Source organism: Coregonus lavaretus, assembly GCF_964263955.1.
Source record: "Coregonus lavaretus genome assembly, chromosome: 30".
Lineage (NCBI taxonomy): Eukaryota > Metazoa > Chordata > Actinopteri > Salmoniformes > Salmonidae > Coregonus > Coregonus lavaretus.
The window spans coordinates 20,375,033-20,390,415 of NC_140017.1; the positions used below are offsets into that span (position 1 = coordinate 20,375,033).

The following is a 15,383-nucleotide window of genomic DNA, read 5'->3' on the forward strand; positions in this document are numbered from 1 at the left end:
CCTCTCTCGCTCTCTCTGTCCTTAAACTTGGTATTTGGTGACATCCCTTCCTGTCTACTTCCTGGTTCTCTCTCACCTCTGCAAAGATGGTGGATAATGAAGATGTCGCATAATGGCCATTTACCATTTTATAAAATTGTCAAGTTTCTTGTCTGTATAAGTGGGTGTCCCCTCTCTCGCATGAGCTTGCTTTCCCGACAAATTGAGGCTGTTCTGAGGGGAAAAGGGGGGGTGCAACTCAATATTAGGAAGGTGTCCTTAATGTTTTGTACACTCAGTGTATTTAGACATTGAGTTTTGAAGAACAATAGCTTTGATAGAACTGTTGTTGGCATTACTTTAAAACAGTTCTAACCTTGACATCAAAATATATCTGTCACAATATGAGCTACATTTAGCCTGGTTTCCTGTATGGGAATAAAAGGGAACTTAACAGAGTGAAAGAGAGAGAGTGGAAAAAGGAGAGTGAGAGGAAAAGGGATAGAATCCATTGTTACTAACCCGTGTTGATGTGTCTGTGCGTGTTTGTGTGTGTGTGCGTGCGTGTGTGGTTCTAGGGGACGGAGACCAGGAAGCGCTCTCCCACTCTGAGCAGTCAGTTCAAGCGTTCTCTGGAACTGCTTATGAGGACTCTGAGTGTGTGTCAGCCCTTCTTTGTACGCTGCATTAAACCCAATGAGTACAAAAAACCCATGGTGAGTGTGTGTGTGTGTGTGTGTGTGTGTGTGTGTGTGTGTGTGTGTGTGTGTGTGTGTGTGTGTGTGTGTGTGTGTGTGTGTGTGTGTGTAAAAATGTAATTGTTGTGTGTCTGTCTGTCTCTGTGTGTCTGTCTGTTATCTCTCCCAGCTGTTTGACAGGGAGCTGTGTGTTCGTCAGCTGAGGTATTCAGGCATGATGGAGACCATTCGTATCCGCAAAGCTGGTTATCCAATCAGATACACCTTTGTTGAGTTTGTGGACCGGTACAGAGTCCTCATGCCAGGAGTCAAACCTGCATACAAACAGGTAAGTGACCGTTAGAGTTTAGATGTGCCAGTCATACTAAAAGCCTTCTATGGGGGGCTCATCTGGGTAAAGTCATGTAGTCCAAAAAATGCAAGCTGTTTTGATCTTGATCAGTCTTCGCCAAAGCTTGCCTTGTCAGTGACCGTTGTCAATGGTTACCTGCCCACCGATGTCCGATCTCGATGTGTTTGTGTTTGTGTGTGTGTGTGTGTGTGTGTGTGTGTGTGTGTGTGTGTGTGTGTGTAGGAGGACTTGAGGGGAACTTGTCAGCGTATAGTGGAAGCTGTCCTGGGGAGAGATGATGATTGGCAGATGGGAAAGACCAAGATCTTCCTCAAGGTAACTAACTCCTGGGCTGAGTCCCAAATGGCACCTTATTAGGGTGCCTGATCTCTGTGTGGGCGGTAGGTAGCCTAGCGGTTAAGATCGTTGGACCAGTAACCGGAAGGTTGCTGGTTCGAATCCCTGAGCCAAAAATATGCCGATGTGCCCTTGAGCAAGGCACAACCCTAATTGCTCCTGTAAGTCGCTCTGGATAAGAGTGTCTGCTAAATGACAACAAATAAAAATAAAACATGTAAATGGTCAAAAGTAGTGCACTATATAGGGAAAAAGGGTGCCATTTGGGAGAAGCTCTGCATTTTTGGATCTGAAATATGCAAGTTGTCTACAATAACCTGTGTTAATAAGAGGGAGATAAATTTGCTATGCAGTGGAACTCAACCACAGTTGTGCCTCTGTTGACAGTTAAATGAGGACAGCACTAGGAGTGGGGTCAGTGGTCAGTGGTGGGCTGGTTACCATGGTGATGGTCATCATAGCTGAGGTCGTTATCAGAGCGACCAGCTGGTCGGACAGGAAGTAAAACATGAAGTAAAATCAGCGCATTGAAGCCAGGGCAGCGCCCACACTTCCCCTACAGGAAACAGACAGATCAAAGGAAGAGATGAAATGGACAGATGAGAGAAAGAGAGGGATGTCATGAACATAAATCAGAGGGTCTTTAGAATGTCTGTTTGGAATCTATTGACGATCACTTCTGGTTTGTGTGTGTCTGTACGTGTGCGTGTGTTTGTTTAGGACCACCATGACATGCTGTTGGAGATAGAGAGAGACAAGGCCATCACGGACAAGGTCATCCTTATCCAGAAGGTTGTACGAGGCTTCAAGGACAGGTGAGGCCGTAGTCATAGCAACCCGGTGAGACTGTTGGCATAGCAACCAGGTGAGACTGTAGTCCTAACAACCAGTTTAGACTGTTGGCAAAGCAACTAGGTCAGACTTTAGTCATAGCAACCATCTTTGAGTTAACAATCGCATCACTTCGTCTCAACAGGTCCAAATTCCTGAAGATAAGGAAGTCGGCCATGATGATCCAGAAGACGTGGCGAGGATACCACTGTCGCAAGAACTATGGAGCTGTGAGTTTTAAAAACTTGATCACTTCTCGTTGACATGAGCTGAACTGTTCCTTGTATCATTAATCAAATGACAATTTCTCCTCCATGTCCTCTCCTCCTCCTCCTCCTCCCCCTCCCCTCCTCCTCTCCTCCCCTCCCCTCCCCTCCCCTCTCCTCCCCTCCTCCTTCTAGATGCGGGCAGGGTTTGCCAGACTGCAGGCGTTGTACCGCTCCAGGCGGCTGTACGTAACGTACCACGTGGCCAGACAGAGGGTGATGGGTCTGCAGGCCAGGTGTAGAGGCTGTCTGGTCCGAAGGGCCTTTAGACACCGCCTATGGGCCGTCATCACCATCCAGGCTTACACACGGGGCATGATCGCACGACGCCTCTACAAGAGACTGAAGGGAGAGGTGAGACAGAGACACAGACACATGCAGTGCAGACTGAGAGAAAGCCTCAGTCACTCTCACTCACTTTCTCATCCTAACCCTTTCTCTCACTCTCTCATCCTAACCCTTTCTCTCACTCTCTCTATCTCTCAGTATCGGAGGAGGTTGGAGGCAGAGAAGCTGCATCTGGCTGAGGAGGAGAAACTGATGAACCAGATGAGCGCTAAGAAGGCCAAGGTCTGACATACACACACACACACACACACACACACACGGGCGTCATGCACCCCAACAATCTGAGGGGGCACAAAGTACGTGAGGATGGCTAGGGATGGTCCGGAGGGGGGCCAGGCCCTGCGATCTAGAGCCATAATCGCTATGCTTAATTCTATGTCAAAAATATGTCATTTTTTCTGCATATCTAAGCATACCTCTTGAGCGGTCTGTATCCTCCTGACTGGTGGTTCTAAATTTAAAGAAACTAAATATGCTTCTCTTGCATCTCTGCTAAAATCTAGGTAAAAGATTGAAAGGATTGTGAGTCTTATTCAGTACATTTTAGTTATTGCTTGCTTTTCTAAAGTCTACCAACCTTGCCAGCAGGCATGCCAGCTAAGCTAGTTAGACAAGCTAGCTACTCTGATTGATAGCCTGAAATGGCTTATTCATAAAATTACTATGTGGCTAGTAGTATTACAGAGAAACAACAGTTGTTTTTAGGACAAATCTGAGGGGGCACGTGCCCCCTATGGGCATGACACCTCTGCACACACACACACCTATTAACACCCAGTCTTCTGTAGGTTGAAGCAGATCGTAACCACCAGCAGAGACTAGCCCAGCTAGCGAAGGAGGACGCGGAAAGAGAGAAGAGAGAGAGAGAGGAGGTACAGAGGAAGAAGGAGATGGTGGAGCAGATGGAGAAAGCCAGACATGAGCCGGTGAACGACTCTGACATGGTGGATAAGATGTTTGGCTTCCTGGGAACAACAAACTCCTTCCCTGGACATGAGGGAGCGCCACCAGCTGGGTTCGAGGTGAGGAGGTCGCCACCTGGTGGACACACAGATGCACTGCTACAGTTAACACAATCTGCTCTAGGCTACGTTCAAATCGTTCACTGAGTGTCTTTGTGTGTGTGTGTGCATGCATCTATTTGTAGGACTTGGAGCGTGCCCATAAGGAGCTTGAGGAGGAGGATTTAGACGATGTTCTTCCTCTCCCTGAGGATGAGGAGGATGACCTGTCAGAGTATAAGTTTGCAAAGTTCGCTGCCACCTATTTCCAGGGCACCACCACACACACCTACATCCGACGGCCGCTCAAACAACCGCTGCTGTTCCATGATGACGAGGGCGACCAGCTGGTAGGTCACATGACCTCTCAACTCTGACCCCTGACACCTAACCCCTGACCTCTAACCCCAGTAGACCATGTGTGTTTGTCAGACTGTCCTTTCAGGCAGCCTCCTTCTACCCAACTGCTCTTTTTATAATCACAGCAACAACACTGTTTAGGGTTGCAAAATTCCAGTAACTTTTCCCTACATTCCCCGGTTGTCCAGGAATCCAGATTGGAAGATTCCTGGAATCAGGAGGGAATAAGCAGGAAATCCAGACCAGGATTTATAGAAAACCAGGGAAATTTGGGAAAGTAACGCAAAGTTTGCAACCCTAACACTGTTGGTTTCTCTCCCCCCAGGCGGCGTTGGCGGTGTGGATTACGGTGCTGAGGTTCATGGGAGATCTCCCGGAGCCCAAGTACCACACGGCCATCACCGACGGCTCGGAGAAGATCCCTGTGATGACCAAGATCTACGAGACGCTGGGCAAAAAAACCTACAAGAGAGAACTACAGGCCCTGCAGGGGGAGGGAGAGGTGATAGGAGGGGGGAGGGGAGAGAGAGAACTACAGGCCCTGCAGGGGGGGGGGGGGGGGAGGGAGGGAGGGAGGGAGGGAGGGAGGGGAGATAACTTTTGTTTATTGTCTATTCCATGTGCTTTGGCAAAGTAAACATACAGTTGAAGTCGGAGGTTTACATACACCTTAGCCAAATACATTTAAACTCAGTTTTTCACAATTCCTGACATTTAATCCCAGTAAAAATTCCCTGTTTTAGGTCAGTTAGGATCACCACTTTATTTTAAGAATGTGAAATGTCAGAATAATAGTAGAGAGAATGATTTATTTCAGCTTTTATTTCTTAAATCACATTCCCAGTGGGTCAGAAGTTTACATACACTCAATTAGTATTTTGTACCATTGCCTTTAAATTGTTTAACTTGGGTCAAACGTGTCGGGTAGCCTTCCACAAGCTTTACACAATAAGTTGGGTGAATTTTGGCCCATTCCTCCTGGCAGAGCTGGTGTAACTGAGTCAATTTTGTAGGCCTCCTTGCTCGCACACACTTTTTCAGTTCTGCCCACACATTTTCTATAGGATTGAGGTCAGGGCTTTGTGATGGCCACTCCAATACCTTGACTTTGTTGTCCTTAAGCCATTTTGCCACAACTTTGGAAGTATGCTTGGGGTCATTGTCCATTTGGAAGACCCATTTGCGACCAAGCTTTAACTTCCTGACTGATGTCTTGAGATGTTGCTTCAATATATCCACAACATTTTCCTTCCTCATGATGCCATCTATTTTGTGAAGTGCACCAGTCCCACCTGCAGCAAAGCACCCCCACAGCATGATGCTGCCACCCCCGTGCTTCACGGTTGAGATGGTGTTCTTCGGCTTGCAAGACCCCCTTTTTCCTCCAAACATAACGATGGTCATTATAGCCAAACAGTTCTATTTTTGTTTCATCAGACCAGAGGACATTTCTCCAAAAAGTACGATCTTTGTCCCCATGTGCAGTTGCAAACCGTAATCTGGCTTTTTTATGGTGGTTTTGGAGCAGTGGATTCTTCCTTGCTGAGCGGCCTTTCAGGTTATGTCGATATAGGACTTGTTTTACTGTGGATAGAGATACTTTTGTACCTGTTTCCTCCAGCATCTTCACAAGGTCCTTTGCTGTTGTTCTGGGATTGATTTGCACTTTTCGCACCAAAGTACGTTCATCTCTAGGAGACAGAACGCGTCTCCTTCCTGAGCGGTATGATGGCTGCGTGGTCCCATGGTGTTTATAATTGTGTACTATTGTTTGTACAGATGAACGTGGTACCTTCAGGCGTTTGGAAATTGCTCCCAAGGATGAACCAGACTTGTGGAGGTCTACAATTTTTTTTTTGTCTTGGCTGATTTCTTTAGATTTTCCCATGATGTCAAGCAAAGAGGCACTGAGTTTGAAGGTAGGCCTTGAAATACATCCACAGGTACACCTCCAATTGACTCAAATGATGTCTATTAGCCTATCAGAAGCTTCTAAAGCCATGACATCATTTTCTGGAATTTTCCAAGCTGTTTAAAGGCACAGTCAACTTAGTGTATGTAAACTTCTGACCCACTAGAATTGTGATACAGTGAATTATAAGTGAAATAATCTGTCTGTAAACAATTGTTGGAAAAATGTGTGGAGTGGTTGAAAAACGAGTTTTAATGACTCCAACCTAAGTGTATGTGAACTTCCGACTTCAACTGTATGTTTCCCATGCCAATAAAGCCCTTTGAATTGAATTGAACTACAGGCCCTGCCGGGGGAGGAAGAGGTGAGAGGAGGGAGGGAGGGAGGGGAGAGAGAGAGAACTACAGGCCCTGCAGGGGGAGGAAGAGGTGAGGGGAGGGAGGGAGGGAGGGGAGGGGAGGGAGGGGAGAGAGAGAGAACTACAGGCCCTGCAGGAGGAGGAAGAGGTGAGGGGAGGGAGGGAGGGGAGAGAGAGAGAACTACAGGCCCTGCAGGAGGAGGTTAGAGGAAATGTTTTGCTGTGCTGTGAGGAAAAATGTACTTACTATGACTGTGAATGCACTAACTGTAAGTCACTCTGAATAAGAGCATCTGCTAAATGACTAAAAGAAGAAGAGGGGGGAGTAATCGATAGTAACACTCAGTTATCATCGAACCTAATGAGATTATAGCTGAGTTAAACCCTCATGGTCTGATACACCTGTAGTGTTGCTCTGGGTAGTATAGTACAGTAGGGCTTCCTAGAAGACGTTTCCTAGCTGATTTATAAGCTGTGTCCTGCTGTAACCCCTCCCCTACAGAACCCCCATTCAGACAGCAACAAGAAGAACAGTGTCCGACACAAACTAGTGTCCCTCACCCTGAAGAAGAAGTCCAAGATAACTGAGGAGGTAAGAGAGAGGAGGAGGAGGAGGAGGAGGTGGTGTTAGAGTTTAAAGCATTCTAGAAGTGATGAAATGGCCCTTAGCGCCTAGGTACTTTGTCTGCATCCCAAATGGCACCCTATTCCCTATATAGTAAATTACTTTTGACCAGAGCCCTATGCTACATGGTAAAAAGTAGTGCACTATATAGGAATAGGGTGCCATTTGGGACCCAGATAGTAGGTAGATTGGATAGAATGTCCAGTGTTGATGATGTGTTTTCTATCAGGTGACCAAGCGCCTGAACGACGGAGAGATCAGTCTCCATGGCAACAGCATGTTGGAGGACCGGCCCACCTCTAACCTGGAGAAACTCCACTTCATCATCGGCAACGGAATACTTCGACCTGCCCTGAGGTAGACACACCCACACACGCATACACACACCCACACGCACAAACATGATCGCAAACACACTCTGACCTGTCCTGTGTGTGTACTCTGTAGGGATGAAATCTACTGCCAGATCTGTAAGCAGTTGAACCAGAACCCGTCTAAGAGCAGTCACGCCCGCGGCTGGATCCTCATCTCTCTGTGTGTCGGCTGCTTCGCTCCCTCTGAGAAGTTTGTCAAGGTCAGTCAGACTATAGACTCTCTGCTTACGTCCCAAATGTCCCAAATTACACCCTATTCCCTTTATAGTCCACTACTTTTGACCAGGGCCCACAGAGCCATTTGGGACGTAGCCATTGTTAGACTCTATACTTTCACTATAATTACATCACTTCCTCTATAAATGCATCACATCCTGTCTCCTCCAGTACTTGCGTAACTACATCCATGGCGGTCCTCCTGGCTACGCCCCTTACTGCGAGGAGAGACTCAGACGCACGTTTGTTAACGGTACCAGGACACAACCCCCATCCTGGCTGGAGCTACAGGTACCCACACACACACACACACACACACACACACACACACACACACACACATATCCCTTACCTCTCTTTTTCTCTCTTCTCCTCTCTCCACCTCTCTTCTTCGACCCCCTCCCTCTTTCCTCTCCCCACCCCCTCCCTCTGTCCTCCTTCTCTCTCCTCCTCCCCCTCTCTCTCCCCCAATGTCCTCCTCTTTCTTCTCTCCCAGGCCACTAAGTCTAAGAAGCCCATCATGTTGCCAGTAACCTTTATGGATGGGACCACTAAGACGTTGTTGACAGACTCAGCTACTACTGCCATGGAGCTGTGGAACGCCCTGGCAGACAAGATCAGCCTCAGAGACCGCTTTGGATTCTCTCTCTACATCGCTCTGTTTGACAAGGTAATACACAACCACGCACACACACACAGATGCACGCACACAAACACACGCGCGCACACACACACACACACACACACACACACACACACACACACACACACACACACACACACAGGTACACAGGCACACGCACACACACACACCATGCATGTGCAGTATTCCAGTGTGAGCTGTGTGTGTGTACCTCTAGGTCTCCTCCTTAGGCAGTGGTAAGGACCATGTGATGGACGCGGTGTCCCAGTGTGAGCAGTATGCCAAGGAGCAGGGTGCCCAGGAGAGGAACGCCCCCTGGAGACTGTTCTACAGGAAGGAGATATTCACGCCCTGGCACAACCCTGCAGACGATGCTGTGGCCACCAACCTCATCTACCAACAGACTGTACGGGGGGTAAAGTTTGGAGAGTACCGCTGTGACAGGGTGAGTTTTACACTTAAACCAAATTACCTCTCAGTTACAAGGTGGCACTGTTTTTATGGTCCTCTGAGTCTATGAGTCAGACACTAACCCTAACCTCTCTGTCTCTCTCTCTCTCTCTCTCTCTCTCTCTCTCTCTCAATTTAAGTCAAAGGGCTTTATTGGCATGAGAAACATATGTTTACATTGCCAGAGCAAATTGAATAGACAATAAACAAAAGGAAAATAAACAAGGGAAACATCTCTCTCTCTCTCTTCCTCTCTCTGTCTATACGATGACTTGGCAGAGTTAGCCAGTCAGCAGTACTATGTGGACTACGGATCTAAGATCCTGACCCTAACCTCTGTCTCTCTCTCTAGAGTGACTTGGCAGAGCTAGCCAGTCAGCAGTACTTTGTTGACTACGGTTCTGACCCTAGCTCTAACCTCTCCACCTCTAACCTCTCTCTATCTCTCTCTCTCTCTCTCTCTCTCTCTCTCTCTCTCTCTCTTTTCTCTCTCTCTCTTTTTCTCTCTCTCTCTCTGCCTCTCTCTCTCTCTCTGCCTCTCTCTCTCCAGGATGACCTAGCAGAGTTAGCCAGTCAGCAGTATTATGTGGACTATGGTTCTGAGATCCTGACAGAGCGTCTGCTGAGCCTGATCCCATCCTACATCCCCGACCGAGAGGTCAGCTCCTCCCGGAGCATGGAGAAATGGGCCCACGTCATCATGGCTGCCCACAAAAAGGTGCTCCTGGCTGGGGAACGGTTGGCCCGGCTCCCTTCTAGGGACTGGCTCTCTCTGGATGTCACTGGTTCTGATGTTTGATCTAATAAACTACCAAACCTTTTAGAAGAATGTTTTACTTTCAATTATTTTGATCGTAATATGTGATTGTCTTACCTAGTTTTTTGAATACACTGATTGTAAGTCACTATGTGTGTGTCCCAAATGGCACCATATTTCCTACATAGGGCACTACTTTTGACCAGAGCTCTATGGAACCTGGTCAAAGGTATTGCACTATATAGGGAATAGGAGGCCATTTGGGACAACCTAACTGTGCGTCCCCCCCTCTCCTCTCCGCCCCAGGGCATCTACACCCAGCAGAGGTTTGACCCCCAGAAGGTGAAGGAGGAAGTGGTGGACTTTGCTCGCTACAAATGGCCGCTCCTCTTCTCACGCTTCTATGAGGCCTTCAAGTTCTCAGGTACGTTACTCTACCTGCTGTAACGTACCTGCTGTACCTGCTCGACCAACTACCTTCTTTAGTACCTGTCAGTCAGTCTGTTTGGTGCTGTACCTCGTCATATCTCTGAGGAATAAATATTGACTTGCAGGGGGTTGTTCCTGGCATCTAGGTATACATGTGATCTAGGCTTAGTCCTAATTTCCTCACTCCTCACAAAGTGTGCACTTGCACCCTACCCGTCATGGATTTAGAAGCATTGGATTGGTGTACTCATTCGCTGTAGGGAGTTTCCACCATTGTTAAATCCATGACAGGGAGTGTGAAAGTGCACACTTCGGGAGAAGGACGGAGAATCGGGACACAGCCCTAGTCACGTGTCCATACTCTGATCCCGCCCCTCTCTCCACCATACAGGTCCAAGTCTGCCTAAGAATGATGTCATTGTGGCGGTGAACTGGACAGGGGTGTACTTTGTAGACGAACAGGAGCAGGTGCTGCTAGAACTCTCTTTCCCAGAGATCACTGCAGTCTCCAGCTGCAGGTGAGGCATGATGGGATTTGGAGTCCACCTTAACACTGTTGCCCTCTCGACCATAAACATAACGACGACTCTGTTTATTTTTCTTTTGTTTTCTGTTCTTTTCTTCTATCATATTTTCTCCTGAGCTACTAATTTCAAGAAGCCTACTTACTATGTTGCCTGTAATAATATTATTTTTAATTTGTATAGTTAGTTAGCCATCCTCCTTACTTGGGCTAGCCACCCTGTTTTGTTGTTTTGTTGGTGGACACCTCAACCCCCCATGGTTAGCTGAACTGTTAGGGAATAGATATGGGCTCGATCTTCCGAGCTAACAACTGTATTCATGTCTCTCTCTCCCTTCTTCTGAGACTGCTAGCTAGCTACACCGCACCGCGCATAAGCAATTCTTTGAGCATTCTTCTGTGTGTCGATAGAGGTGGTAAGCTGCAGGTGCAGAGCTTTACGTTGGCGACCATGAAGGGCGATGAGTTTACGTTCACGTCGACCAACTCTGAGGACATCAGAGACCTTGTGGTAACGTTCCTAGAGGGCCTGAGGAACCGGTCCAAGTACGTGGTGGCTCTGCAGGACAACACTAACCCTGGTGAGTAGAGTACACACACACACACACACACACACACACACACACACACACATACACACACAAACTGTACCTTTTCCCCTCCAGTTGGGGAGGAAACATTCCTGTCGTTCCAAAAGGGAGACCTGATCCTATTGGACCAGGAGACAGGTCAGCAGGTCATGACCTCAGGCTGGGCCCACGGGGTCAATGAACGGACCAATCAAAAAGGAGATTTCCCTGCTGACGCCGTCTACGTCCTGCCCACTGTTACCAGACCTCAGGCTGACGTAGTGGTGAGACACATACACAAACACACACACACACACACACACACACACACACACACAGCCTACACTGTAATGGCTCTATCTGTGTGATCCTCAATCCTCTCTCTCATCTCTCTCTCTCTCTCTCTAGGCGTTGGTTACCATGACACCAGACCAGAGACAGGAGACGGTGCGTTTGTCTCAGCTGGTTCTGCCGGAGACTGGAGAGGAGAGGGTTAAACCTTACACACTGGAAGAGTTCAGCTACGACCACTTCAGGTAGACACACACAGACACACGCACGTACGCATGCATGCAGGCACACACACAATACATGTTGCAGTGTTTGTAACTGTGTGGGTTTTCTGTCTGAGGAAAATGTCACGTTCTCTATTCCTGTCACTACACCTCTCTTTCTCCTCCCCCTTCTCTCTCTCGCTCTCTCTCTCCATTCCTCCCTCACCCTAGACCTCCTCCCAAACACACTCTGAGCAGGGTGATGATAACTAAGAACAGAGGGAAGGCCTCAATGTGGAGCTGCACCAGAGAGCCTATCAAACAGCCCCTACTGAAAAAGGTCCTCAGCCATGAAGACCTGTCACAGGACGCCTGTATGGCCTTCATAGATATCCTTTACTGGCTACTTGCTAACAACACAGTCTGTAGTGTGTGTGCGTGTGTGTCTGCGTGTTTGTGTTTCAGACTTACGATCTTGTGATGAGGTAAATCTGCCTGCAACTTAAAATCACCCTTGGCCCAGATATGGAATTTCCTCTTTGCCTAATGGTTAAGATGTTGGTTTCCCAGGAGACGAGGGTTCAGATCCCACCTGTGACATTTGTGTGATATGTTAACTCCTTGACCGTGCCACCTATGATGAAGTATATGGGGGATTACCCATCTAAGCGAACGCGTTCGGTCAACGAGCTGACAGACCAGATCTTTGAAGGAGCCCTGAAAGCCGAACCTCTAAAAGATGAGATCTTCTGTCAGATACTCAAACAACTCACAGACAACCACGTCAAGTAAGAACACACACACACACACACACACACACACAGGAAACTTCTTGCAGATTCCGCTCTGTTGGTTTGTGTCCTGACCACAGAGTGTGTGTGTGTGTGTGTGTGTGTGTATGTGTGTGTGTGTGTGTGTGTGTGTGTATGTATGTGTGTGTAGGTACAGTGAGGAGAAGGGCTGGGAGTTGCTGTGGCTGTGTACAGGTCTGTTCCCTCCCAGTAACATGCTGCTGTCTCATGTCCAACGCTTCCTTCAGTCCAAGAAACATCACCCTCTGGCTCAGGACTGTATGACACGACTACAGAAGGCCCTACGGTAACACACACTCACACATACAGTTGAAGCCGGATGTTTACATACACCTTAGCCATATACATTTAAACTTTCACAATTCCTGACATTTAATCCTAGTAAAAATTCCCTGTCTTAGGTCAGTTAGGATCACCACTTTATTTTAAGAATGTGAAATGTCAGAATAATAGTAGAGAGAATGATTTATTTCAGCTTTTATTTATTTCATCACATTCCCAGTGGGTCAGAAGTTTACATACACTCAATTAGTATTTGGTAGCATTGACTTTAAATTGTTTAACTTGGGTCAAACGTTTCGGGTAGCCTTCCACAAGCTTCCCACAATAAGTTGGGTGAATTTTGGCCCATTCCTCCTGACAGAGCTGGTGTAACTGAGTCAGGTTTGTAGGCCTCCTTGCTCGCACACGCTTTTTCAGTTCTGCCTACATATTTTCTATAGGATTGAGGTCAGGGCTTTGTGATGGCCACTCCAATACCTTGACTTTGTTGTCCTTAAGCCATTTTGCCACAACTTTGGAAGTATGCTTGGGGTCATTGTCCATTTGGAAGACCCATTTGCGACCAAGCTTTAACTTCCTGACTGATGTCTTGAGATGTTGCTTCAATATATACACATAATTTTCCTTCCTCATGATGCCATCTATTTTGTGAAGTGCACCAGTCCCTCCTGCAGCAAAGCACCCCCACAACATGATGCTGCCACCCCGTGCTGCACAGTTGGGATGGTGTTCTTTGGCTAGCAAGCAACCCCCTTTTTCCTCAAAACATAACGATGGTCATTATGGCCAAACAGTTCTATTTCTGTTTAATCAGACCAGAGGACATTTCTCCAAAAAGTACGATCTTTGTCCTCATGTGCAGTTGCAAACCGTAGTCTGGCTTTTTTATGGCGGTTTTGGAGCAGTGGCTTCTTCCTTGCTGAGTGGCCTTTCAGGTTATGTCGATATAGGACTCGTTTTACTGTGGATATAGATACCTTTGTACCTGTTTCCTCCAGCATCTTCATAAGGTCCTTTGCTGTTGTTCTGGGATTGATTTGCACTTTTCGCACCAAAGTACGTTCATCTCTAGGAGACAGAATGCGTCTCCTTCCTGAGCGGTATGACGGCTGCGTGGTCCCATGGTGTTTATATTTGCGTACTATTGTTTGTACAGATGAACGTGGTACCTTCAGGCGTTTGGAAATGGCTCCCAAGGATGAACCAGACTTATGGAGGTCTACAATTATTTTTCTGAGGTCTTGGCTGATTTTTTTTTATTTCCCCATGATGTCAAGCAAAGAGGCACTGAGTTTGAAGGTAGGCCTTGAAATACATCCACAGGTACACCTCCAATTGACTCAAATGATGTCAATTAGCCTATCATAAGCTTCTAAAGTCATGACATCATTTTCTGGAATTTTCCAAGCTGTTTAAAGGCACAGTCAACTTAGTGTATGTAAACTTCTGACCCACTGGAATTGTGATACAGTGAATTATAAGTGAAAAAATCTGTCTGTAAACAATTGTTGGAAAAATTACTTGTGTCATGCACAAAGTAGATGTCCTAACCGACTTGCCAAAACTATAGTTTGTTAACAAAAAATGTGTGGAGTGGTTGAAAAACAGGTTTTAATGACTCCAACCTAAGTGTATGTAAACTTCCGACTTCAACTGTACGTGGGCGCAAACACACGTGCACACGCACATACTCACATACACTCACCCATCTCACATATCAACAGACACACTCTGTTAATGATACACTCCTCTTCATCTCGTTACCTTGTTGATGTTGCTGTTATTGTTGTTGTTATTATTATTGTTGTTGTTATTGTTATTGTTGGTGTTGTTGTGGCGACAGGAATGGCTCGAGGAAGTACCCTCCCCACCTGGTGGAGGTAGAGGCCATCCAACATAAGACCACCCAGATCTTCCACAAGGTCTACTTCCCTGACAATACTGATGAGGTACACACACACGCACGCACGCACGCACGCACACACACACACATGAACACACATATACGCACACACTGACACACACAAACTATCTTTCTAACTCTATTTCTGGTTGTTATTGACAGGCATTTACTGTGATGTGATTGGCTGCTCTTCGTGAATGACAGCTGTTTACTGTGCTGTCATTGGCTGGTGTGTGTGATTGACAGGTGTTAACTGTGCTGTGATTGGCTGGTGTGTGTGATTGACAGGTGTTTACTGTGCTGTGATTGGCTGGTGTGTGTAATTGACAGGCATTTGAGGTGGAGTCCAGCACCAAGGCTAAAGACTTCTGTCTGGCAATCTCTGCTCGCCTGCTGCTCAAATTACCTGAAGGATTCAGCCTGTTCGTAAAGATCTCCGACAAGGTGATAGCCACACACCCACACGCACACACGCACACACACACACGCACACTAACGACTTGTTCGTCATTACAGCAGATTTTGCAGGCGACAGCCGACTGATTGATCTACAAATCACCTAGGATCATAAATAACTACTAATTATTATTTGTAGATCAATCAGGCAATCACAATTTACCCACAATATATCACAGATTTGATGTTCTCGAACATGCCCCAACTCTTTTTTGTGTGTGTGTGTGTGTGTGTGTGTGTGTGTGTGTGTGTGTGTGTGTGTCTTGTAGGTGATCAGTGTACCAGAGGGCGATTTCTTCTTTGACTTTGTCAGACACCTCACAGACTGGATCAAGACGGCTCGGCCCTCTAAAGATGGTATTCCATAAAAACTAGGATTTAGATTGAACTGTCCTTTTAATATGAACTA

General features: G+C 46.9%; 1 protein-coding gene across 1 annotated transcript in view; it reads left to right on the plus strand.

Annotated features, from left to right (window-relative positions):
• Positions 1 to 15,383, plus strand: part of LOC311106017 (unconventional myosin-VIIa-like) — a 34,357-nt gene that overhangs the window by 15,809 nt on the left and 3,165 nt on the right. The window contains exons 15-42 of the mRNA XM_084148286.1: positions 558 to 695; positions 847 to 1,005; positions 1,252 to 1,344; positions 2,086 to 2,180; positions 2,342 to 2,426; positions 2,598 to 2,816; positions 2,949 to 3,032; positions 3,599 to 3,832; positions 3,958 to 4,161; positions 4,497 to 4,673; positions 6,944 to 7,033; positions 7,296 to 7,423; positions 7,514 to 7,640; positions 7,828 to 7,947; positions 8,153 to 8,326; positions 8,517 to 8,744; positions 9,300 to 9,467; positions 9,813 to 9,930; positions 10,327 to 10,453; positions 10,870 to 11,039; positions 11,124 to 11,311; positions 11,436 to 11,563; positions 11,753 to 11,910; positions 12,156 to 12,309; positions 12,464 to 12,619; positions 14,459 to 14,564; positions 14,849 to 14,962; positions 15,244 to 15,331. Of these exons, the coding sequence (XP_084004412.1) occupies positions 558 to 695; positions 847 to 1,005; positions 1,252 to 1,344; positions 2,086 to 2,180; positions 2,342 to 2,426; positions 2,598 to 2,816; positions 2,949 to 3,032; positions 3,599 to 3,832; positions 3,958 to 4,161; positions 4,497 to 4,673; positions 6,944 to 7,033; positions 7,296 to 7,423; positions 7,514 to 7,640; positions 7,828 to 7,947; positions 8,153 to 8,326; positions 8,517 to 8,744; positions 9,300 to 9,467; positions 9,813 to 9,930; positions 10,327 to 10,453; positions 10,870 to 11,039; positions 11,124 to 11,311; positions 11,436 to 11,563; positions 11,753 to 11,910; positions 12,156 to 12,309; positions 12,464 to 12,619; positions 14,459 to 14,564; positions 14,849 to 14,962; positions 15,244 to 15,331 (4,030 nt within the window). The remainder of the gene's footprint in view (positions 1 to 557; positions 696 to 846; positions 1,006 to 1,251; positions 1,345 to 2,085; positions 2,181 to 2,341; positions 2,427 to 2,597; positions 2,817 to 2,948; positions 3,033 to 3,598; positions 3,833 to 3,957; positions 4,162 to 4,496; positions 4,674 to 6,943; positions 7,034 to 7,295; positions 7,424 to 7,513; positions 7,641 to 7,827; positions 7,948 to 8,152; positions 8,327 to 8,516; positions 8,745 to 9,299; positions 9,468 to 9,812; positions 9,931 to 10,326; positions 10,454 to 10,869; positions 11,040 to 11,123; positions 11,312 to 11,435; positions 11,564 to 11,752; positions 11,911 to 12,155; positions 12,310 to 12,463; positions 12,620 to 14,458; positions 14,565 to 14,848; positions 14,963 to 15,243; positions 15,332 to 15,383) is intronic.